This window comes from Oryzias latipes, chromosome 12 (assembly GCF_053564925.1).
Source record: "Oryzias latipes strain Hd-rR chromosome 12, Olatipes_Hd-rR_3.1".
NCBI lineage: Eukaryota > Metazoa > Chordata > Actinopteri > Beloniformes > Adrianichthyidae > Oryzias > Oryzias latipes.
This window is the reverse complement of record NC_136248.1, coordinates 19,031,459-19,054,333: the sequence shown is the minus strand read 5'-3', so window position 1 is coordinate 19,054,333 and position 22,875 is coordinate 19,031,459. Positions and strand designations below refer to the sequence as shown.

Here is a 22,875-nt window from a genome sequence, read left to right as displayed (position 1 = left end):
TTTTGGTCAGTACTGTATATAAATGATATTCTTCATATATGTATGAAGAAACTCCTTATTAAGTAAATCCATTTAGATAGATAGATAAAACTTGTTTAAATAAAAGTAAATCTCTACATTTTCACTATTTACTCTAGTTCCACTGCGAATACAACCCTTTTTAGCTCAACCGAAATCAAATTAAATAAATAAAGGTTCCTCTATTATTTTTCTTTTATTCAAAATAAACCTTTATTTACATGAAGTTTCCAGGAGGCGCGTGCCGTGTCAGTAGCTGTGATCTGCCGCGCTCCGCCCCGCCCCTCTAGCGCTTCCCCCGCCCGTGCCGCATGTTTGGAATTGTTGTGATGGGGGAGGCCGCAGCCATCTTGGATGAGCGCCGCTACGCACCGAGCAAGCGAGCAAAGGACGGACGCCGTTAACGACGGGAGCTAGCTAGCTAGCGTTAGCTGTTCGGTCAGATTATCTACGTAATGCGACTATGGTTTATATACCTTCTTTAAGTCCCTTAAACGACACCTAAAGTGTGTAGAGATGGATTTAAGACGTGTCCGGCGGTGATAGTTGTGTTTTGGAAGCGGGCGGAGGCGTTGCAGACCCTCGGTATTATTAAATTTTCCAGATAGAGAAGAGTTACTATGAATGGAGGATAAATGTTGCCGAAGGCTGATAGCAGCAGTTTCCTCCTCTTTTCTCTTCTCTTCGTCCTCACCGTAACGGACTCGCCTGGGACAGGTAAATAAAGACAGTTTGTTGTTGTTTTGGAGCCGAAAAGTAGGAGAGGCAGATTCCAGTTAAATGGGGGGGAAGAGGGCGGCAGGTCTGGCGCAGAGGCCTGCAGGACAGACAGACCAGGGCTGTTTTTATGCTGGTTTGTAACGTGTTCCTGACCCTGATTGATCATCAAGTCCAGGAGAATTTACACCTGAGGAATAGCTTCTAGTCGCAGAGGATGTAGAAAAATGTTAAGTTAAAAAAAAATCCACGCAGGAAAAAAAATCACAGATCAGTATAATTAAGTCTCGAACCCTAAGATTAGTCTGCCAAACAACTAACTTTAAGAAACTATACTTTTTAGGGAGGTTATATTCAAACAATTTCATATAGATATGTTTTAGGGGGAAATTATATCGCTTCAATGGTTTTGCATGTTGTGATTTCCAATCATCTTGTTGGAAATGCATGGCGGAAAAGAAGAAGCATGCCGTGATTTTTGATGGTAGAAATCCGTGTTTTTACACTTGTTATAAATGTTTTTCTCTGCTTAAAAATGCCCTAAAACACATAAGCACGTGAAAGCACAGAGATGCATTAGGAACATGGATGAGTAAAAGGGGCCACTTCCACTTCTAGCATGTCGTAGCATCTCTTCTAGTTTCTGTGTGTTGTTGTTTGGGAACCAAAAGAGGAAATGTAGGAAATTCCGATTGTCGTCTTGTTTGAATGGAAGCCTTCGGGCCTCTTAAAAAGCAGCAAATGGATCTTGTGGTTTCCCTCAGACTTTGTCTTGTGATCCAGCCAATTGCGTGGATTAGAGAAAACTGCCATCAGCTCAGCTCACGGATAAACACGGCACTGTTTGGTCCTAACTGAGGATGAACTCTGCAAAAAGCAAGTTAATCCCAAAACACTTTTGATTCCCTCATTATGGGGTTGTTTTATGTCTTTATTTTTATTTTTCAATTGAAAGATTGAATTAACTTTGCTTAAAAACGCCCATTTTGTTCAATTATCCTAAAATAGTCGAGGTTATCCTCTTGACAGTTGCATCCTTTCACACTAACTGGATGTTTGTATGAACTTGTTTGAGTTTTCTGACTTTACCAAGTTCGTTGGATGCCTGATATGGATTTGCACATTAAAAAAAAAAGTTTGGAGCTCACTTCAAAGGAGCAAACATCCTGCGACATCAGAAATTCACAATAAAATGGAGATCTGCACAGATGAAGAAACAGTTCCCTGAGATCGCGCTCCCGATGAGCTTGATTGCCAGAAATCGGCCTCTATTGATGTAAAAACTTTATTTCGTTTTGTTCTTTGATGTGCTTTATATGGTACAATCCGTTTGTCCAAAATGGCTGCAAGATCTTGTTGTTTTTCAACATTTTTTTTGAGAATAGGCACCCAAGTATTTTTGGTATTTGAAGTTCCCTTTCATTATGGTCACCTTTTTCATTCTGCATCGCTTGTTTTGAGTGATGTGATGTAATTCATCCACACACACACACGACTCATGACACAGAACAAGCCGCCCAATCTGCACGAGAAGACTCTTATAAACAGACAGGAGCTTCAGTGGTTTTGTGGCTTTAGTTTACTCGTATGATTAGGTTTTAGCGTTAAGCAGCAGGTGATCAGTACTCGCCAGATTCTGGCTTTATAAGGAGAAATAGAAAATCACTCGTGAAAATTGTGACAGTGACGTCTAAGGTAAAGTTAATTTTAGGGAAATGCTTTCATTCTTGCTTGTATATAATGTGACATCCAGAGATTTGACTTAAAGCATTAGCTAGTGACCTACACAGTATTTCTTCATAGTTTAGGGAACTTGCTTTTTTGGATGCTCTCTTCCTGCCGCACAAAGCATTGAAACAGCTCTGACCTTGCACACATTTATGCCTACTGACAATTTTTCCCCCCCAGAACTGTAATCTGCTGCTCCATGTTTGGTCATTTGAAAAAAAGATGATATCAATTTTAATGAGGATGTTACCCTCTCTATGTATGAAGAAACTACTTAATAATTCAGATTTTAGCAAAACATCCGTAAGATATTTTAAAGATATGTAAAATGTTAATCATTTTAATCCAAAAACAAGTATTGTAAAAAGAGTGATAAATGTTAGTTAATATTTCACCAGAAATTTTTTTTAAAAATTGTTGTGAAATGGAGGGAAGATAGACCACCAAAAAAACAGACTTTTTTTTTCTGGGTTTACAAACTCTCATCTTTTATCCAACCCCTCCCCGTAGGATGTGGACATACCAGAGCAGTTTTGCTTGTATAAAAATGTGATGCAGAATAACTAAAGCAAATTGATCATTTGCACAGCTGGGATGAAAGCTGTTGCTAGGGTAAACGTCTGATCTGCTCTTCATCCACAACACGCTGTGCTGGTAACCGTAGTCATGTCTGAGGTCAAACTGTTTTTCATAGAATGATAATTGCTCATCTCTATTTACCGGTTTTTATCACTGCTGATATGAATAGTTGATTAAAACTAGCAAAATATGTGTGAGCAGCTTCATTGCTGTTTCATTAGAAAGTCATTCCGTTTTTAGTGTTGTTGATTTTTCAAAGTTTGCAAAGGAAGGATTACACAAACCAGCAATTAAACTAAAACAGTATTTATTGTCTGAATTCTAAAAGGATTTTTTTGTGTTCTGTCAGTGAATTCCGCTCAAGTCCTAACTGTGTTTGTCTGATGCTTTCCTGGGGTTTTTGGGCTGAAGGTTAAAGTCCAGTTTGCATCTGAGTGTTGTTTGAATCTATGTTAAAAGGTCAGGTTCACCCTGTTGTTGACAGAGAGGCTTTAAAACTCGGTTTATGTACAAGAACAAGACTCTATTGTTTAAAAAGCCCTTAAACTTCATGCCTTCATGCTTGTGATTTCCCAGACACATCCTCTCTGGAGTGTTTACTGCAGTTTGTTTGCCAATCCTGTGTGTTTCCTCGAATGAAATCCAATTGAAATTTTGAGTCGTCAAAGAAAAAAAAAGAAATGCATAAAGGTTGTAGATTCTCTCAATACTCCAAAGTACAGTATTCTAATTACTTTGGGGTGCTTCGTTTCTACAAATATAATTGTGCAATCCTTGGCAGTGTTGGGGATGGGAATGCACTTTTTTAGCAGTTCTGGTGCAGAAACAGTAGCCTGAAGATGAAACTTCATTTCAAAAATATTCAAATCAATGTTGCTGCTTAGTAGACAGAAGTCTTTTTTGTTTTCATCCATACAAAGAGGTAATCTGCAAATTCCTTTGTGACATTTTGTGTGAGCTGCATGTAGATTTGTTTATCTACAGCTGTACTGTCAGCAATAAAGACTCTTATTAAACAGGTCATGATATACTATCAAAAGAATGTGTACTTTTCTTGCGGATTATCAAAAAGACGCTTTTGGTCCCACCAGGGCAACGTGGCTCTGTAATGCGGTCCAATCCACTTAGCATCATGTAGGGCAGGAGGGCGTCTGTCAAGGGCTTTGAAAACTTCTTTTGGTGGAGGAGTCTTATCGGTTTCAAAGTGGACTTTTAGCGTTTGGTTTTCTTGATTTTCTGATGCTAACGTCGGGCAAAGAACACGTTTCTTTTGTCTGCACTTAAAAAACAAACAAAAGGTGTTTGTTATGGATGATTGTGTAGAAATGGAAGAGAGAATGGCAGTTCAGCCAACATTGAAAAGGATTGATTAAGAAAAGTGTACATACATGGCATAAATGTGAGTTTGTCTAATCTCTAAAGCTGGTTTGATTGTTGGTATTCTTGAAAGAAAGCTGCCACATAAACAGGACAGTCACTTCATTGTTTCTATTTGTTTCAGGTCCACGGCTAGTCCAAGCGAGATTATTGTCAGGTAAGCAAGCAGTTTGCTTTCTTAGTTTAGTTGTTTGTTTTTAGTTTCATTTTATTTTTCTGGATAGTATTTAAGCGGCACAACATTGACTGAGGTGTATTCAGGTAAAGAAAAGGAAAGGAAGGAAGTTGTCTTTATTGTTTCCTCTCTTCATCTTTTCTGCTGCTTTGGGACGGAGCTGCTGTTTCATTGGTTGATGAAGAATCGACTTCTTTTGAGCTCCTCAGTTCCTTCAGAACTGAGCTGAGCTTGATACTATGCTTGACGAAAGCACTGAAGATCATGGGTTTCATGTGAATGGAGAAAACAAGACAGATTTCATCCCGTTCACGCTAGACAGAGAAAGATAAACAGATAAAACTTCCTTCTGGTGGTGCATTTATGTCTTTAAAGGATATCACAGTCGCTCACTGAGCTTGTTGGGGTTTGTGATATTATTTTTCTCCTCTGTTGCCACAGAATGTAAATGATTGATCTGACGGTGGGAGTGGAAATCTATACGTTGTTCTCCAGTACGTTCCCTACACGCCATTAAATCTTGTTTTGTGCTTTTTCTGTGTTCCAGAGCCGCGTTGTAGTCCCGGGCAGTTTGCCTGCCACAGTGGGAAGATCCAGTGCATTCCCATAGCCTGGCAGTGCGATGGCTGGACAGAATGCGAGGACGGGAGCGATGAAATCGGCTGTCTGTGTGAGTACTTCCACCTCCTCTCTGTTACCTCACACCTATACCACACCACTGATGGACATAGGAGCATCATGCTGTCTTGTCTTATTATCTTGTTGTATTGTCGTCTTTTGATCTATTTTAAAAGCGTTCCCAGTGGTCTTTTAATTATGATTTTCCCATTTTAGCCCAAATTTTAAAAAGATAGTCTTTTTCTACTACATAGTTTCTGGGGAGCGGCAGCAGTTCATTAGAAATTTGCCTCTGTCGTTGAGAGCTCTCTGTTTACAGGACAACCACCTCTGCGCTCAGCTGCAGTGCTTTCAGACGAAGAACATCAACAAGCGAGGGTTTCACAGCGGGCACGTGGAAAACTGTGCCAGGTCTTTAGGCTGCGTTTAGTCAAGACGCAATTCCTTTACCAGAGCGTCCCGTCGCCATGTTAGGTCAAAGTGCAGATGCGGTGAGAGGTTCTGCGGCATGATTTTTCTTTGGCAGGGCATTTCAGGGGTTGGCATCATGTGGTGGTATGTTTCTGGGGTTCTAATATGTAAACCTTTGGCGAAGGTTTGCGCCACGGCAACCACCTCAGTTTTGGTAGCGACGTGTTGATGTGAACAGCGGCTGAAGTCCAAAACCAACATGGAGGAGAAGCTGATCGTTGTTCTCCTCCTGAAGTTTATGATTTTTTTTTCCACTTTTTTCTATCAACACAATAATATAAAGGTTCTTGGTTTTTATTTTTATTTTATACCCACCTTGGACGAATGCGGGACAGCAAGTCCTCAAACTGGGTCAGAGGATGGAAGTACAGCTGACGCAGCTCCTGCGGTCTCTGAATGATCTCAAAGATTACCGTCATCTATGTCTTCCATGACGTAGCGGTGAGGCCAACGACTTTTGATGGTAGCTCCTCCCACTCGTTTTAGGAGCAGCAGGTTTATACACAAATTTTTGGAAAAGTGTCAAGCAACATATTTGACGCTCAAATCCAGTTTGGGGTGAAAGTAGAGGTTGAAAGAGGTTCAATTCTCAGAAGTAAATTTAGGGGGGAAAGCTCATTTTTTTGGCTTTCACGGACCATTTGAAATGTTTATTCATCTCCATGGAAACCATACATTAACAGAATTTCTTTATTGCAAAAGATTTTTTTTATTCCAGTTTCCCACACAACAGAACCCACAGAGGTCTGTCCTGAGTGGCAGCATGCTGTCTTTGTTTTGGTTTGGAGCAGGTTGATCTCTTCAGCAGCACATAGATGTTGTTTAAGCAAAGCTTTTGACCGAAATCCCATTGTTTCCTGCCTAAAATCCATAAGACTTTATCCCAGATCCCTGACCTCATAATGGGAATTACTGGAAGGATTGAGAGCAGCATGTGACCTCTGCAGCCGACTGACGCTTCAACGCTTGGCCGTTCTGCCTTTAAGAATGGCGGCTCTAATGATCTGATGATGGCGGCTGGTTTGCACGCAACAGCTTTTCACCTAAGCGTTCTTTAACACACAAACATGGATGCTTGTGAGACTTTGTTTGTGCAGATTGTGTTTTATTTAACAAAACCAGACTTGTCCAGTTGAAATGTTTTTTTTAAATATCTACCATCTTAATGGAATCAGTCTGGTTTTGAGAATATCTACTGTCAGAGATATAAAATAAAGGATCTTGAGTTTTTACACTTTAAAGGTGTTCAGCGTTCTTTCCGCTTTATGAACAGTTATAATTCTCAAATCTCCTTTACCAGAAATGTCGCAACTTTTTCTGGCCGTTGCATTTTGTTCCGTTTCTTTAGTTTTGTCTTGACGTTTCCTCTTTCCTACACGTATCTGTCTCTGTGAAAACCTGCTGTAGTCACGTTTCCTGAAAAGAAGTCCTGGGAGGACGGTTTGAGCTGATTTTGTGGGTCCTAACAGAAATCAGGCTGCAGAGAGCAGCAGGAGGTTTTCCTGTTACAATTTTAAAAGTGATATTTTCTGTTTTCCAGTTCTGGGTCTGATAGCAGGGGGGAGAATCACAGGGTGTCTCATGATGTTTGGCTGCTTCACAGGTTTATTTACTCCCCACCTAGATCCAGAAGGGGACACACATTTTAGTGTTTTGTATAGTGTAATGTCTTGACAATTTTCTGATCTTTTCTTCATGTTTTGGTTTTAGTATTTGTGTTTTGCATCAGCAGTCCCCAGAAGGGCTCAGTTTGCCTGTTTTTAGGTTTCCTCTCTTAATTGAAATTATTTTTTTTTAAGACAACTACACTTCTGTGATTACAGAACCTAAACTGTTTGTTTTAGTGGGTAAACCTGCTGTTTTAAAGACCAGGAAGACACATTTAACTGTTTTGAATGATTATTTTAGGGAAAGATTTATAGCATGACTGACAGTTTTTGATTACCAGGACAATCTAAGGGACTTTTAGTTTAATTTTACTTCAAATTTTTAATTTTAATTTTATATGTATTTTCCTTGGTATATTTTTATTAATTAAAATTTTATATTTATATGTATATTTTGGAATTTCATGTAATAAAGTCATTGGGCTTTTTATTCATTTTTATTCAATATTTATTTTTGTTAGTTTTTATTGCATTTAGTGTGCATTTAATGAAGTAATATTATTATTTATTCTTAAATGTCTATTTTTTTTAATAATAATTGTAATTGTTAGCTTTATATAACTTATCTATCTATCTATCTATCTATCTATATATATATATATATATATATATATTTTTTTTATATAAATTTATAATATAAATTTTATATATTTTTATATAATTTTTAATATATAATTATAATATATAATTTTTTTATATAATTTTTTTATATAATTTTATATAAATTTTTTTTCTTCTGGTGATTTATTTTTTATTTAATTCTTTTTTTAAATTTCTTTTAGTTTTATATTTTTTCAATATTTTTTTTATTCATTTATTTTTTAATTTATTGTTTTTTTAAATTTGTTTTTAATTTTATTCTACTTATTTTTATTAATGTTTTTTCCATTATCCTTATTTTTAATGTTGTTATTGTTCTGTTTTCCTTGGATGTTATTGACAGTGACTTCTGCCCTTTATCAGAACCTTTATCAGAATAGAAGAATGTCAACAAATACTGAGTTTTAGTACAAACAGACTCACCAGTAGGTGTTGTAAATGTATTTTCATGGCAATCAAACTCCTGATGGAAGCAGTCCATCCAGAAACCTAAAATAGTTTTGCTTCTCTTATAAATGTGGACGAATGCAGTTCAACTTCTTCCAGGAGTTTAACTTTAATATGCTAAAAGTTAGTTTGACTCTGTGTCTGCAGCAGCACGAACGCCGTCCAACCTTCTTCTTACCGACGACTTAAGGCTCAAACTTGCAAATTGTGTTTAACAACAACAACTCCATAGGTTGTGTGTAGATTTTTAACAAGCATTAAAAAGTTCTGTTCTATTTTTTTTTTCTTAGCTTCAACAGAGGAGAGAATTCATTTTCGGGATGGATATGAACAGGTAGAAGATGTCATCGGTGTTCCCCAACCAGTGCGCTTTAACAGTAAGAAGAGCATCCCCTTTCTCTAAGCGAGTCAATCAGAGTCCAATTTAAAAATAAAAATAATAATAATGATAATAAATTCCTGTCCGTCCAGAGAAATGTCCCAGCGGGTGGCACCACTACGAGAAAACAGCCAGCTGCTACAAAGTCTACATGAGAAGTGAGAACTACTGGCAGGCCGTGGACACGTGTCAGAAGGTCAACGGCTCTCTGGCGACGTTCGTGACCAACGAGGAGCTGCAGTTCATCCTGAAGATTGAGGTGGACTTTGACGACAAAGTCTGCAGAGATCAGTGCAAGTACGTTTGTAGCTACCCCCGGTTTACTGCTGTCTGTCCTTTTCTTTTTTTTTTTTTTTTAAACATGGAGATCAAACAGTTGGCGTTTTCACTCATTCCCTTACGATTAGAGCAGGTTGAAGTGGAGGAAAAATGGCGACTGTGGTTCCTCTGGTAGGAAAATCGATTCATTCAAGCATCACTGGAAGTTCTAAAGGATTGTGTGTTTTGTGTGCAGTTTTTGGGTGGGGTACCAGTACGTGATCACCAATGAGAGCCACACGCTGAAAGGCCGATGGGAAGTGGCTTACAAAGGTAATAGAAATAGATTTTCTCCCTTAAGACTAGCTCAGTGGTTGCTGCTTTATACTTCCCGTTGGTTCGTGGGAACATTCAGAGGATTTCTGTTTCCCGGCAGGGTCCATGCAGGTGTTTTTGCCCCCTGAGGGTCTAGCCAAACTCGGGGAGACGTCTCTTTCTCAGGACAACGTCTTCTGCGCTCAGCTGCAGCGCTTTCAGATGAAGAACATCAACGAGCGAGGGTTCCACAGCTGGCACGTGGAAAACTGCTACAAGAAGTTCCCCTTTCTGTGCAAGAGGAGTATGTGCTGACTTCACGCTCACCGCCGCGCACGCCGGAGCAGAACCACGGGTTTATTTTGAAATAATGTGTAGATGTTGTTTCCCCGCTCCCATTAGGACAAACCTGCGTGGACATAAAGGACAACGTGGTGAATGAAGGCTACTACTTCACCCCCAAGGGGGACGACCCGTGTTTGAGCTGCACGTGTCACGATGGCGAGCCGGAGATGTGCGTTGCGGCGCTTTGCGAGCGACCGCAGGGCTGCACGCACTTTCGCAAGGACCCCAAAGAGTGCTGCAAGTTCACCTGCCTGGATATAGGTGCTGACTTTAGCTTGATGAGAAAAAAATAACATTTGAAAAGTGATCCCTACTAAAACTGAAGTGATTTTCAGTTTGTTAAAGTAGATTTTTCTTATAGATAGAAGGTAGAAAAACCATGTAAGGTGTTCCTAATTTGAATCAAACTTTGTTTCATCTGCCTCTCAGGTGGAAACAGTCTGTTCGACTCCATGGCGAGCGGGATGAGGCTGATCGTCAGCTGCATCTCCTCCTTCCTCATCCTCTCCCTGCTGCTCTTCATGGTGCACAGGCTCCGTCAGAGAAGGCGGGAACGGATCGAGACGCTGATTGGCGGCAACCGTGAGCATGACTCCGATCTGCCCACACCTCAGCTGCAGGTGGAGGCAGCGGTTGTGACTAAAGCCGTCTCCTTTTACACAGTGCACCACTTCAACCTCGGCAGACGAGTGCCGGGCTTTGACTACGGCCCGGACGCCTTCGGGACCGGTCTCACTCCTCTGCATCTGTCCGATGATGGAGAGGGTGGAGCCTTTCACTTCCAGGAGCCGCCTCCACCCTACGCAGCCTACAAATACCCAGACATCCATCATCCGGACGACCCTCCTCCGCCATATGAAGCCTCCATCAACCCAGACAGTTTCCTCTACGTGGACCTTGGTTGGTGATCCTTCCACCCAGAGATGTTGGAGGATCTAATCAGGCTTTTAACATTTCTAACTGTTGTCCTCAGGACACACGGGGGTCCCCATGGTGCCGAGCCAAATGAACGCCATGGGAGACGGGCTCCAGGTCGACGGTCCGAACAGCTCTGCTCCCATCCACGACTCTGCGCTGCCCTCCCAGGAGAGGGCGGACTCCATAGACAGCAGCACGCTCCTGGTGGGGCCCGACACGCCAACAGACGAGCAGGCCCCACCTCCTGTGGGGGCGGACCACACGTCCTCCCTCAGCACTGTCATATAGGACTAAGAGGATGGGTGGAGAAGGTCGCAGGCGTTTACTGGCATTTTTTCATCGACTGTAGGGGGGGGGACCAAGTGTACAGAAATATCGGTTGGTGGAGCTGCCACTTTTCTTCAAGTCGTTTTACAGCAAGGTGGGGGTTTTTGTGCAAACACATGCATTTTTCAGCTTTTTTCCCTCTGAACTGTAACATGTGAAAAAGCACAGATTCTGCACACAAAGGAAAAAACAACACAAAAATCAAAGCAATTGTTTCAGGCTGAGAGGTCTCTCTTTTCCCGCTGACTGAGCAAACCTGAAAAAAAGATTTGTCAAGAGATCCTGCTGTAAATACCCTCCTGGGTTCCTGCTCATCAGAGCTGCACCTTTCAGCCCAAACCCAGGGCAAAATGTGGACCCTCTATGACATGTGCATCAAGGCTGCAATAACCACACCCACAGCAAATTTACAATTCCTTCATAAAAAGGTCATGTTGCTAATTATGTTGTTGAACTCTGAGAAGGTACTGGAAGTTTCCTGCTGTTCTTTTTTTCTTGGGTGGGGGGGTAAAGAAAGCTTTAGGTATCAAATAGATTCTGAATTGTGTTTAAAGTGATAATTTATGACTGCAGAGTGTATTCTGTTGTAGATTTAGGCTGGTTTGTGATGGGATCGACTTCTCAAAAGGTTTGTGTGAACATTTGGGCTCAAACTGGGATTTGATTTGTTAAAAAAGAATCAAAGGATGAGGTCATCGTATTAACAAGCAAATCACCTTTATTTCATCACGTGGATGAATTTCCCGGGATAACTTGGCCTCTCGTCTTTTCAGTAAATGTTAATTTGTGAGGATCAGTCTTTGCATCTGGATGCTGTGTGTCTTTAGGTTAACGTGTGGAGACGATGCTGCTGACTGTAGCGGAGAAGGGTTTTTGATTCTGTTTTTTTTTCTTAATTTGTTTTTATTATATAGCATAAAGAGCAAAACTCCTCATTTGGAACAATCATTTGATCTCCTCCTGGATGAGGTTCCCAAAGCTGTAAGAACCTGGACTATCTTCTCAACCACCAGCATCCCAAAAAACTGCTCAGCTCCGATCAGAATAAATATGTTGGAATGTATTGAATGTCACATGATTTTGTCAAAATTCATGCAATTTCTTTTGTTTGTTGCATTGACAATCCACAGTGGATTATCCAATAAACAAGTGTGCATGTGTGTTTTAAAAAAAAAATGGAACCACACATAAACACTGTTCAGTTTTTTTTTTATTTTGTCATTTTTTGAGACTTTGGTGCATGTTTTTAGCTTTTGGCATGCAAAGAGCCATTTTTTTTTTTTATTTTTTTTTTGTTGAAGCATCTTTGACTTGTAAAAGGTTCAGCATCTCCTCATGAACTGTAAACGTGCTCTTTACCCAAATGGATTTCTAGCCTCCGCTACGCCTGGACTCATTTTTCTGAGAGCGGTTTGGGATGTTTTAAATGTAAAAACAACTAATGCTAAATAAATTTTATTGTCTCATTTGATAGCCTTTAAATTAAAAAAAAAAGATGCTTTAAATTCAGAGTTGTCTGGGTTTTTTTATTTAAAAAAAAGGCGAAGCAGGACAGAACTGCTGAACTTTAACAGTGAACGTCAACAATCAAGTCCTTCTATGAGTTTGGCAATAAAAGTCCTCCACCTGTAGAGTGACCAAATGTCAAGAAATCCCCCAAAACGTTGAGCCGGCGAGCGACCGCAGGGCGTGGAAGGTTGGAGCAGTTGAAAGGAGCGCCTCGCCGTGACTCATAAGGCAGCAGGCGGAGCGAGGACAGTGATACCCAGCTGTGGAGGATTGTCACAGAAGAAAAGAGGCTTTGTTCTCGGAGGTCAAGTTGTGACTGAGCCACTCATCTGTTAAATCCAGACGCGTGGCATTTGAGAGACTAAATTCACACTTTGAAAGCAATTTATCGTTTCCTAAACATTTCTAACAAAGAGTTCCCCCTTTCAAATCCACCATGACAAATGGTTAGACTAAGTTCAAATCAATTGTATTTGCAGAGTTTTGCAGGAAAAGTCAATCAAATGAAGATATTTTGCAGGATGTTTGCTTGAATCATATGTATTCTGTTCAGCTCGCATCCTCCCGAGTTTCCCATGAGATGAATGGGTCTTGTTGCTAGTCACTGGGCATCTGCTGGCAGAAACAGAGAGGTGGAGGGTGGGGGAGGTGGGGGGTGCTTGACTCCCTCTTTGCATCAATGAGCCTGTTGATCAGGAAAGACCACCGGACTGGTAATGCCACAGTTCACCGATCAGACCTGCAGAAGATGAAACTCAGCTTTCACCTCCCAGATTATTTAAGGGGGACGTTCTTTCCCGGCTCTCCGCTCTACCTCAGCACCCTCCTGGACGCGATGATGTGGACCGCGGCGCTGCTGCTGCTGCTGACCGCAGCCTCATCCACCGAGGCAGGTGAGAGTCCACATCCAGCCTGACATTCGTCTGATTGAAGATTAGAGTGTGATGTGTGTGTGTTTTGTGTTCCAGACTACTGTTACAGTCAACCCCACTGTGGTAACAAGCCCCCACTTTATTTGTCTTATCAATATATTTGATGTGATCCATTACAAAATATAGTATTTTAAATGTAATTTCTCCTTAGATCCGTACTCATGGGGAGATCTGTTTCCTTCGTGTCACCCCCTCCTGGAACACCATCACTCCCCCATCAACTTTGACCCCCACATGCCCAGAAGCGACTCCTTGGGGCCTCTGCATTTGGAGGGCTTCGATGTGACTCAGCCGGGCCACTGGACCCTCACAAACGATGGCCACTCAGGTGAGTTTCCTGCTGTTTTATGGTGTTCTTCTCTCTTTGGCATCCGGGGAGGGGGGTGGTGGTGACTCACCTGCTGCCCCCAGTCCTCCTGCAGGTTGGCAGCGGCATGGCGGTGAGCGGCGGAGGTCTTCTGGACGAGTACCACACCATCCAGCTGCACTTCCACTGGGGGGGGCCGGCCACAAACGGCTCCGAGCACACAGTGGACGGACGCCGATACCCAATGGAGGTACAGTACGGTCAGTAGATGGCTATGTGGGGTCATGAGGTCGTCCCCCCCCTCCAGCTCTTAGGTCTTTCGGTCCTTTAAATCCTAGATGCACATTGTCAGCGTGAAGTCCGTCCACCCGAACATGTCTGCAGCCTTGGAGGATCCGACTGGACTCGCTGTTCTCGGCTTCTTCATCGATGTTAGTCCTTAAATGCTGACCTTTGACCTCCGTCACTTGGTGCAGAACTGACTGATGCTGCCTGTTTTGCAGGTGGTTTATGCGGACAACGTGCACTTTGGACACATTTCCCAAATGCTGTCTTCCGTTGCTTACAAAGGTCAGAGGAAGGATGTCTACTCAGACCTGCTGGCGTTATCTGAAACTGGGTTTTTATTGTGGCTCTCCTCTCCTCCATCAAGGCCAAACAGCTAAAGTCAAGCCTTTTCCTCTGATGGGTCTCCTGCCCAGGCACAACATGAGCCAGTATTACCGTTACTACGGCAGCCTCACCACCCCTCCTTGCTCTCAAGCAGTCGTATGGACTTTATATCAAGTCCCCATTTACATCTCATGGTCTCAAGTATGTCTGCAAATTAAAAAAAAAAAGTTTTTTTTTTTTTTATCTGCAGAAAGTGATTTGAGTTGTTTGCCGTCTTCTTCTCAGCTGGCTCAGTTTACCTCTCAGATCTTCGCCACGGAGGAGGACGCAGAGCAGGTGACCCCGCTGCAGAACAATTTCAGACACATCCACCCCACCTTCGGTCGCAGCGTGACCGCCTCCAGAGACGCCATACTGCCGAAGGGCGCGGCAGGACGGCCCATCAGGGCAGCAGTGCTTTTGCTCCCCATCACCTTTCTGGGAAGCTTTGGGCTTTAGCCCCCATCACCGCTGGCTGCTCAAAGACAAGTTTCACTGTCAATTCAGTTTTAAACTTGTGTTTTATTGTTTAAACAAAACAGGAATAATATAGATTCTATTTTGAAAGTGTTTGTTTTTATCATTGTAGGCCTTTTTCTAGTTTTCCTCAAACTTCAAAGATGTCTATAAACATGCCTTATTTCCATAAATACCTTTTTGATATTGATAATCAGAAACATTTAACTCCTTAACGCCATGTGTTGCTAATTTGCAACGGACCATTAAATCCAGGACTCCACTTAATTTAGCGGAAAAAACTGAAGAATATTTTTTTACATAGATAGAGAGAAAGTCAGCCATGAAGGGGTTAACATTGTATGCATTTTGGAAAAGTCCTGTTTGCATCCAACATTTCTTCTAGTTTTTGTCTGATGATAAAAACCACAACTTTGCAACAACAACAAAAAAAAAGGGGGGGGGGGGGGGGCTATGTTAGTTTTGAAACCAAGATCATTTGAAATGTTTTGGTCATTTTAACATTTAGATCCCACAATAGGTTTTGTATTGTAACAATAAAAAAAATAAATTTCTGTCACATCTGTGCCCAATTTTACTTTTTTAACCTAAAAGGTAAACATAAACTTCACTTATGAGGCGAGCCCTGCAAAAGGAAAAATAATGCCTTTTTTTAAACACAAAAACACAGCGCCTCTAACTTTCGAACATGGAGGTGGACTCATCATGGTTTGGGTCCGGTCAGCGGCTTCTTGAACATTTCATATGTAGATTGAAAGCCTGAAGTAACCTATGTACATCATAAATAAACGAACATGAATGGTTTTGAAAGAAAAAAGCAACATGATCATAAAAACACAGAAAGTTGACTAATACATTATAAATCCCTCCTCCTCCTGACTAGCGGCAATTCAGGAATTTTCAGGAAAAGTACAAAAGGTAACCGCCTTAACACAGAGACACTAGTGGTAATGCTAGAAATGGGGAAAAAAAGGCACATTTGGAGCCTCGACATGTAAAACAAAAGAAGTCAAAACTACATCTGGAAAAGGACGACTAGAAATCACGAGGCTGAAGCTCAAATTAAAAAAAATCTGCAGAAATAATTGTAAACGTGTGAAAATAAAGACAAAGTTTGCTCTACAGGGATTCTAACCCTTCTGAAAAACGGAAAATTGTTTTTTTATCTGATCAGGAACGATTGCGGAAGCTTTAGGAAAAGAAAAAAAAGGTAAATTTTATGTTGATCAACTCTGATGCGGCATTCCAGATAGAACTCCAAAGTGATGTTTAAAGATGGAATAAAAAAGAAAACATGCTATTTCTATGACTGAAAACAAACAGAAGTTAATTAACAAGCTGAGTAAAATCATACGACCAATCAGAGGGCTTGCCTTGTCGTGGAGGCGTGTGCTGCCATGTGACTGTGGCTTGCTCCCTTGTGCATGCGATCACACCACCCTCGTCCTGTCACGGCCTTGGGGGCAACACGCCACAGAGCTAGCCTGTTCTCCCTCAGGGTCAGTGAAGGCAACGTCACTCTGCGGTGAAACGGAGTTCCTGTCAGAGCCGGCCGCCGCTGTCACACACAGGAGTCAGAAACTTCCAGAAATTCCATCATATTACTGCAAACTAAACGTTCGGACTAAATCCTATGTTTTCAAATACAACAAACTGCAGCAGGTTTGGGTTTCTGTTAGACAGACGGACAGACAGACAGACAGACAGACAGACAGACAGACAGACAGACAGACAGACAGACAGACAGACAGACAGACAGACAGACAGACAGATAGATAGATAGATAGATAGATAGATAGATAGATAGATAGATAGATAGATAGATAGATAGATAGATAGATAGATAGATAGATAGATAGATAGATAGATAGATAGATAGATAGATAGATAGATAGATAGAGAGATAGATAGATAGATAGATAGATAGATAGATAGATAGATAGATAGATAGATAGATAGATAGATAGATAGATAGATAGATAGATAGATAGATAGATAGATAGATAGATAGATAGATAGATAGATAGATAGATAGATAGATAGATAGATAGATAGATAGATAGATAGATAGATAGATAGATAGATAGATAGATAGATAGATAGATAGACATATAAATAATTGATAGAGAGGGGTCAGCGGATGTTGAACCTCATAGTGCAAAGTGGTTGCAGACTTCAATTGCTACAGAGCTCCAAACTTGATATGACCTTCAGATTAGTCCAAGTACAGAACGCAGAGAACTTGGAATGGGTTTCCATGGCCGAGCAGCTGCATCCAAGCCACACATCACCAAGCGCAATGCAATGCCCCAAAACAGTGGGGGGAGGGGCCATGCAACACACGATGAGTGACATTCCTCTTGGTGATGTCACTCTTGGTGATGTCACACATGATGAGGGACATTACCAAGTGTGACATCATCATCGAGAGGACTTTGCCTGGGCATGTCTCCGCCCAGGCCTTTGATCTTCATGGGGGAAAGGCTTAGAGTATGATGTCACACATGTTTTTGCCTTATAGGACCCTCAACTAATTCTGTTTCATTGCCCGTTTGGTTCCTACCAGAGAGCATACGTTCTGTTCCCCAGCTACGAAAACCTTGCAATCTCGTCAGGTACCTTCGAGCTACTGAGGAACACGCAGTTTTTTTCTACGTTACAAAAACTGCATCTACATTCTTTATCATCCACGAGAACATTTTAAAGATTTTCTTAGTTATCCTGAAAATCAATATTTAAAATGTTCCCTCGCCATTTTGGAAATTCTGGTGTTGAGGAGAGCTGCCTCACACAGAACCTTTCCAAACTTCAGAAAAGAGTCCAGGAAAACGTCTTGCTGACCAACCAGCTGCAAACCCTCGCCGCTGAGCTGGAAGGCAAGAAAAATCTGAGAGAGACCTTCTCTGGACTCTGCCAGGCAAAGAAATCGGCCGCCACACTTACAAAGAAGCTGGAAAAGGACTTGCAACGTGTCAACAAGAAAATCCAGGAGCAAAAACCCCTGGAGGACCGTTGCAAGAACCAACAGGAAAAAGTCAACCTCCTGACAGAGACCAACACCACCCTCAAAGAAACTCTAAAGGAACTCCAGGCCAGAGTTCGGGATACTAAAGAGTTATCCACCGAGTTAATCCAAGTCAAACTCACCGCCAAAGCTCTCAGTCAGGAGAACAGTGAGCTACTGAAAGAGGTTCACAGGGTCCAAACCACCCTTGTGGCCCTTGAACCTCTGGAACTTCAGCTCAAAGACGAGAAGAATCGCCTCCAAACACTGCAGGACAAAAACACTGCCCTCCAGAACCAGCTCAAAGACCTCCAAAGCCATCGTGAGGAGGAGGCAGCAACAAAACAACGTCACGCCTCCATCCTCATCCAAACCAAGTCTCTGGAAGAGGAGAACTCTAGCCTTGATACTGAAATTATCCAGCTCACTGTGCAGTGTGAGGAGGCAAAACTTTGGGTTCAGCAGCACCAGGACATTACCATCAACCTTAATGGACTGAGACAAAACAACGCTGAACTCTTGAAAACACTGGAAAATCTGAAAAAAGAGCAGGAACAACTTATCCAGTCAGAACAAGAATACCTTCAAGCCAAATCATACATTCTAACGTTGAAACAAGAAAATGAACGTTTCACCAAAGAAGTCAAAGACCATCAGGAGAACCTCAAAAATCTCCAAGATTTAAAAGAAACATTTGCTGCATTGAAAGCTGAACAACAAACGGTCTCAACCCAAAACAGAGTCCTCACCTCGGAGTTCTCAACTCTAAAAGTAAAGCTACACAAGGAAAGGGCACGCATCCGCAAAAACCTTGGTGTGTCTCCAGATGAGTTGGAACAGAAGTACAAAGAAGAATCGGATTTGTTCCAGTCTCTGCAGAAAGAAAATGCCAACCTGAAAGAAAAGTTGACAGAGCTGGAGAAAAAGAATGAGAAAGACTCTGACATGATGCTTCAGTATTCCTCTTTGCAGGCTGAGAAAAAGGCTGTGGAGAGTGAATACAAAACAATAAAGCAGCAGATCAGAGTTCTTTCACAGCAATGTGAGGACTTCAGGCCAATGACGGAAAAATTCAATGAAACCACAGAGTCCATCAGCAAAGTCCAAGAAATCAATAAATCCCTTTTGGAGGAACGCACAAATCTGGAAATCATGAAAGAACAATTAGAAGGATTGGCCACAGAATATCCACAAATGGAGACCAGCATTGCAGAATTGAAGAAACAAAATTTTAACCTCACCAAAGATTTAGAAAAGATCAATTCAGAAATTCTGGGCCAAAAACACCTGGAGGTCAAATATGAAGCTGCAAAAAACGAACACGAAGCACTTCTGGCTGAAAATGCAGTTCTAAAAGCCAAAGCCTCAAAGTCTGCACAAGAACCACAAAACGCTGCTTTGAGGCGCCCTCTTCGGACTCCAGCCAGAGCTGCTCCAGGAGAGCTTCCTGCTCTAAACCAACCAAGTCAGCCTGTGTTGGAGGAAACCTCTGAAATCACACAAAGAACTAGCAGGTTCCAACAATACAGAGCTGCACTTGAACAGCATCAGGGTGCCTTACCAAAAAGGGTTCCTGGTTCCCGACGGGTCTAGGACCTTAAGAAGCTAAATTTAGGCAACCCTGAATAAAAAAAAAAAGATATAAAAGTTCAAAGAAAGAATAGTAATAGTAATAATAAAAAAAAAAACGTAAAAACGAATTATGTAATATGAATGTAAATAAAAATATGTAAACGTTAATAATAATATTAACAAAATAAAACTATAATTATAAGAAAAAAACATTATTTATAAAAAATAATAAACTACTAATTAATAAAAAATATGTATAGATAGATAAATAACTTTAATAATATTAACAAAATAAAACTGTATTAAAAAAAACAATATTAATTATAATAAATATTAAACTAATAATTAATTTAAAAAACGAAGCTGTTTCCCGACGGTCTAAACCCGGCTTACATTCCCTGTAAGTGGGTGAACAATCCAAAGCTTGGTGAATTCTGCTTCACAATGATAAGAAGAGTAGACATTGAAGGATAAAAAACCGATGTCGCTATGAACGCTTGGCCGCCACAAAACAGTGGCTGTACAAGGAGAGCTTCCTGCTCCGAACCAACCAAGTCAGCCTGTGTTGGAGGAAACCTCTGAAATCACACAAAGAACCAGCAGGTTCCAACAATACAGAGCTGCACTTGAACAGCATCAGGGTGCCTTACCAAAAAGGGTTCCTGGTTCCCGGCGGGTCTAGGGTCTAGATTATGTCATATGAATGCAAATAATAATATATTAATAATAATATTTACAAAAAAACTATAATTATAATAATTATAAGAGAAAACTGTAATAATTATAATAAATAATAAACTAAAAAAAATCATAAATAAATAAATGGATAGATAGATGGATTAACTTTTATAATACTAACAAAATAAAACTATAATTATAAGAAGAAGATACTAACTATAATGAATAATAAATTACTAATTAATAAAAAAATAGATAGATAGATAGATAGATAGATAGATAGATAGATAGATAGATAGATAGATAGATAGATAGATAGATAGATAGATAGATAGATAGATAGATAGATAGATAGATAGATAGATAGATAGATAGATAGATAGATAGATAGATAGATAGATAGATAGATAGATAGATAGATAGATAGATAGATAGATAGATAGATAGATAGATAGATAGATAGATAGATATCAGTCACAAAAATTGATAGATAATGAACCCAAATAAGTCCTGTGGGTTTTCTCCGAGCCCTTCGGTTTCCCCACAATAATTCTTAGTGATTGGCTAGTGACTGATTAGTATCCCCTCCCTGAATCGCCACCTTATCGTGGTGGAGGGGTTTGCGTGCCCGAATGATCCCAGGAGCCAGTAGTCGGGTGGTGATCCACCTCAAACTGGTCCTGGGAGACGGGCCAGACTAAGGGCGGTTCAAACTAAAACCTTTTTATTCCTAGATCCACTAACCCCCACTCCCCCCCCACCCCACCCCACCCCATAAAGAGTTACCAGGGCCCCACCCTTGAGCCCGACCAGTTAGTGCTGGTCTGGTGGTTTCTTCCTTAATTGCTACGGGGTAGTCCTTGCCTGAGCGGCTCCCACCCCGATAGAGGTGCATCTTTAACGACGACCTATCCCCAGCCCGGCTGAGAAGAATGCCTTTTGGATGCTCTCTACACACTGTATGAGCCCCTGATTGAACTTCCAGAGCAGAGTGTGAAGTTCTCGTGTTCTGCACAGCTTCATCAGGTCCTCAGCATGACTGGAACCTGCAGTGATGAGGCTGTGATTACTGAAGATGGGATAAAAATAGGTTGCTGCCAACAACCTTTTCAGAGAGGCTCTCTGGCTGAGAGACTCCATCATCCACATTCCAGGAGAGGGAGCAGACCCATGGCCGCTCCAGAATCCACAACGGCTCTTTTAAGAGCCACCTACCAAACCTTTAAGAGCTTGCTTCTCTCTTTTTCACAGATTTTAGTCATAACTGTCGAAGGATTAAAGTAGTTAAATAGGTCAGAGATTTAAACATGCTTAAGAGTACATTTGGACTGGAGAAGAACTGCCCTATTCCTCATTAAATCAAGCTACTATATGGGGCAGAAGGCAGATCAGAAGCATAAAAGCAGTGAAACAAGTTACCCACAGTTTAAAATCTGACTTATCAGAGCATAGACACACAGCATTCTACTTGTGATGCCACGTGCACACAGAGCATGCGTGGTGCATTCAAGACCGCATTGAACAGAGGTTTTTGAATGCGCTTTTAGCTTACGGTCCTCACACAGGAATGTCACCATTGATATATTCTCAAGAGTCACAGCTCTGTCTTCCCCTCTGGTGACCAGCGGGAACCATCTCCAGAGTAATGAATGCACTCCATCTCCCAGCAACCCCAGCGTGCAGTTTCTGAGTGCTGCACACACCACTCACAAAATATATAATCACAAAAGTGGACGCAATGTTTTACAATCATCTACAAAAATTGTGATAAAATTATATGATCAAGAGAAATCACCTTTCACGGTTTAGTAATCTTATTTTCATAAGGAGAAATCAGGCTGGGAAGCATGAGGTGGGTGCTAAAGTGACTCCCAGCATTCTAGTTTGGGTCATGTATATTTTGATTAATGTTTGATGCTTTGTTGAAATTCGGTGGAGGAGGAATTATGGTGTGGGCTTGTTTTTCAAAACTTGGGCTTGGCCCCTTAGTTTCAGTGAAAAGAACTCTGAATGCCTCAGGATACCAAAACATTTTGGACAATTCCATGCTCCCAACCTTGTGGGAACAGTTGGGAGTGGGCCCCCTCCTCTTTCAACAGGACTGTGCACCAGTGACCAAAGCAAGGTCCATTGAGACATGGATGACAGAGTTATGGGTTAGGAATGGCACGGACGGACAGATCGATAGATGTATGTAGAGTATGTAAATAGTTCGGGCATGCGGCGCTGGGGGTCGGCCGGCTGGGGGGGGGGGTTGCTGCTTGGCGGCGGGGGTAGGGAGGGTAACCAGATGATTGTGAGTATGTGTGTGTGAGTGCATGGGTAGGACCGACCTGGGGGCTGGCTCGCTGGGACCCTCTGGGGCTTTCCCTCCCCATCACAGAGAGGGGAGGGCACTGAGAGGGTTGGGGAGGGGGGGGTCAGATATTATGGCGGGGGGGGTGGTAGTGCGTAGGGTTTTAGGGGGGTGGCTGTGGCTGTGGGTGCGTGGCGATCCCTGGGTTGCTAAGGTCGCGGGCCTGGGCTGGCTTGCGGGGACGGGGCGCCGGTCGGGTGGTGGCCGGCTCTTGGGTTCCGGGGGCCCTGGCTTCGTCCCTGGCCTTTGTCTCGGTGTCCGGCGCCCGGTGGCCCTCATGGCTGCCGCCTGGTACGGCTAAGCGCTCCTGTCTTGTGGCCTGGGGGCCGGACACTGGGTTCGCTTGTGCCTCTGGGCATTGGGGGGGCCCCTGTAGGGGGGCCCTCTCTGTGCTTGGCTGGTGGGGTGGGCGGTCCCCTCCTCCTCCCCTCCCGGGCTGCCTGGGTCCGG

The 22,875-nt window shown here is 42.0% G+C and overlaps 3 protein-coding genes across 7 annotated transcripts; all 3 read left to right on the top strand.

Annotated features, from left to right (window-relative positions):
• Positions 1-291: 291 nt before the first annotated feature.
• Positions 292-12,444, top strand: dgcr2 (DiGeorge syndrome critical region gene 2). 4 transcript variants are annotated; one of them, XM_023960598.2, is made up of 11 exons: positions 292-735; positions 4,544-4,576; positions 5,142-5,264; positions 8,688-8,774; positions 8,869-9,073; positions 9,291-9,367; positions 9,471-9,653; positions 9,752-9,955; positions 10,124-10,276; positions 10,358-10,594; positions 10,668-12,444. In XM_023960598.2, exons 1-11 carry the CDS (start codon positions 654-656, stop codon positions 10,898-10,900), a joined length of 1,617 nt encoding a protein of 538 aa, XP_023816366.1. In that variant the 5' UTR covers positions 292-653; the 3' UTR covers positions 10,901-12,444. The 4 variants fall into 4 exon arrangements, with proteins under 4 accessions (XP_023816366.1, XP_023816367.1, XP_023816365.1 ...); XM_023960597.2 differs by having other exon boundaries at positions 330-735; positions 9,728-9,955; XM_023960599.2 differs by lacking the exon at positions 4,544-4,576 and having other exon boundaries at positions 307-735; positions 9,728-9,955.
• Positions 12,445-13,058: 614 nt separating this feature from the next.
• car15 (carbonic anhydrase 15) lies at positions 13,059-15,382 on the top strand. 2 transcript variants are annotated; one of them, XM_023960601.2, is made up of 8 exons: positions 13,059-13,341; positions 13,417-13,443; positions 13,532-13,708; positions 13,792-13,937; positions 14,026-14,118; positions 14,191-14,257; positions 14,340-14,500; positions 14,585-15,382. In XM_023960601.2, the coding sequence occupies exons 1-8, from the start codon at positions 13,128-13,130 to the stop codon at positions 14,795-14,797; spliced, it is 1,098 nt and encodes a 365-aa protein (XP_023816369.1). In that variant the 5' UTR covers positions 13,059-13,127; the 3' UTR covers positions 14,798-15,382. The 2 variants fall into 2 exon arrangements, with proteins under 2 accessions (XP_023816369.1, XP_078812375.1); XM_078956249.1 differs by having other exon boundaries at positions 13,166-13,337.
• Positions 15,383-17,364: 1,982 nt separating this feature from the next.
• LOC111948388 (uncharacterized) lies at positions 17,365-19,700 on the top strand. Its single transcript, XM_023961171.2, has one exon. It carries the CDS (start codon positions 17,556-17,558, stop codon positions 19,410-19,412), a length of 1,857 nt encoding a protein of 618 aa, XP_023816939.1. The 5' UTR covers positions 17,365-17,555; the 3' UTR covers positions 19,413-19,700.
• Positions 19,701-22,875: the final 3,175 nt, after the last annotated feature.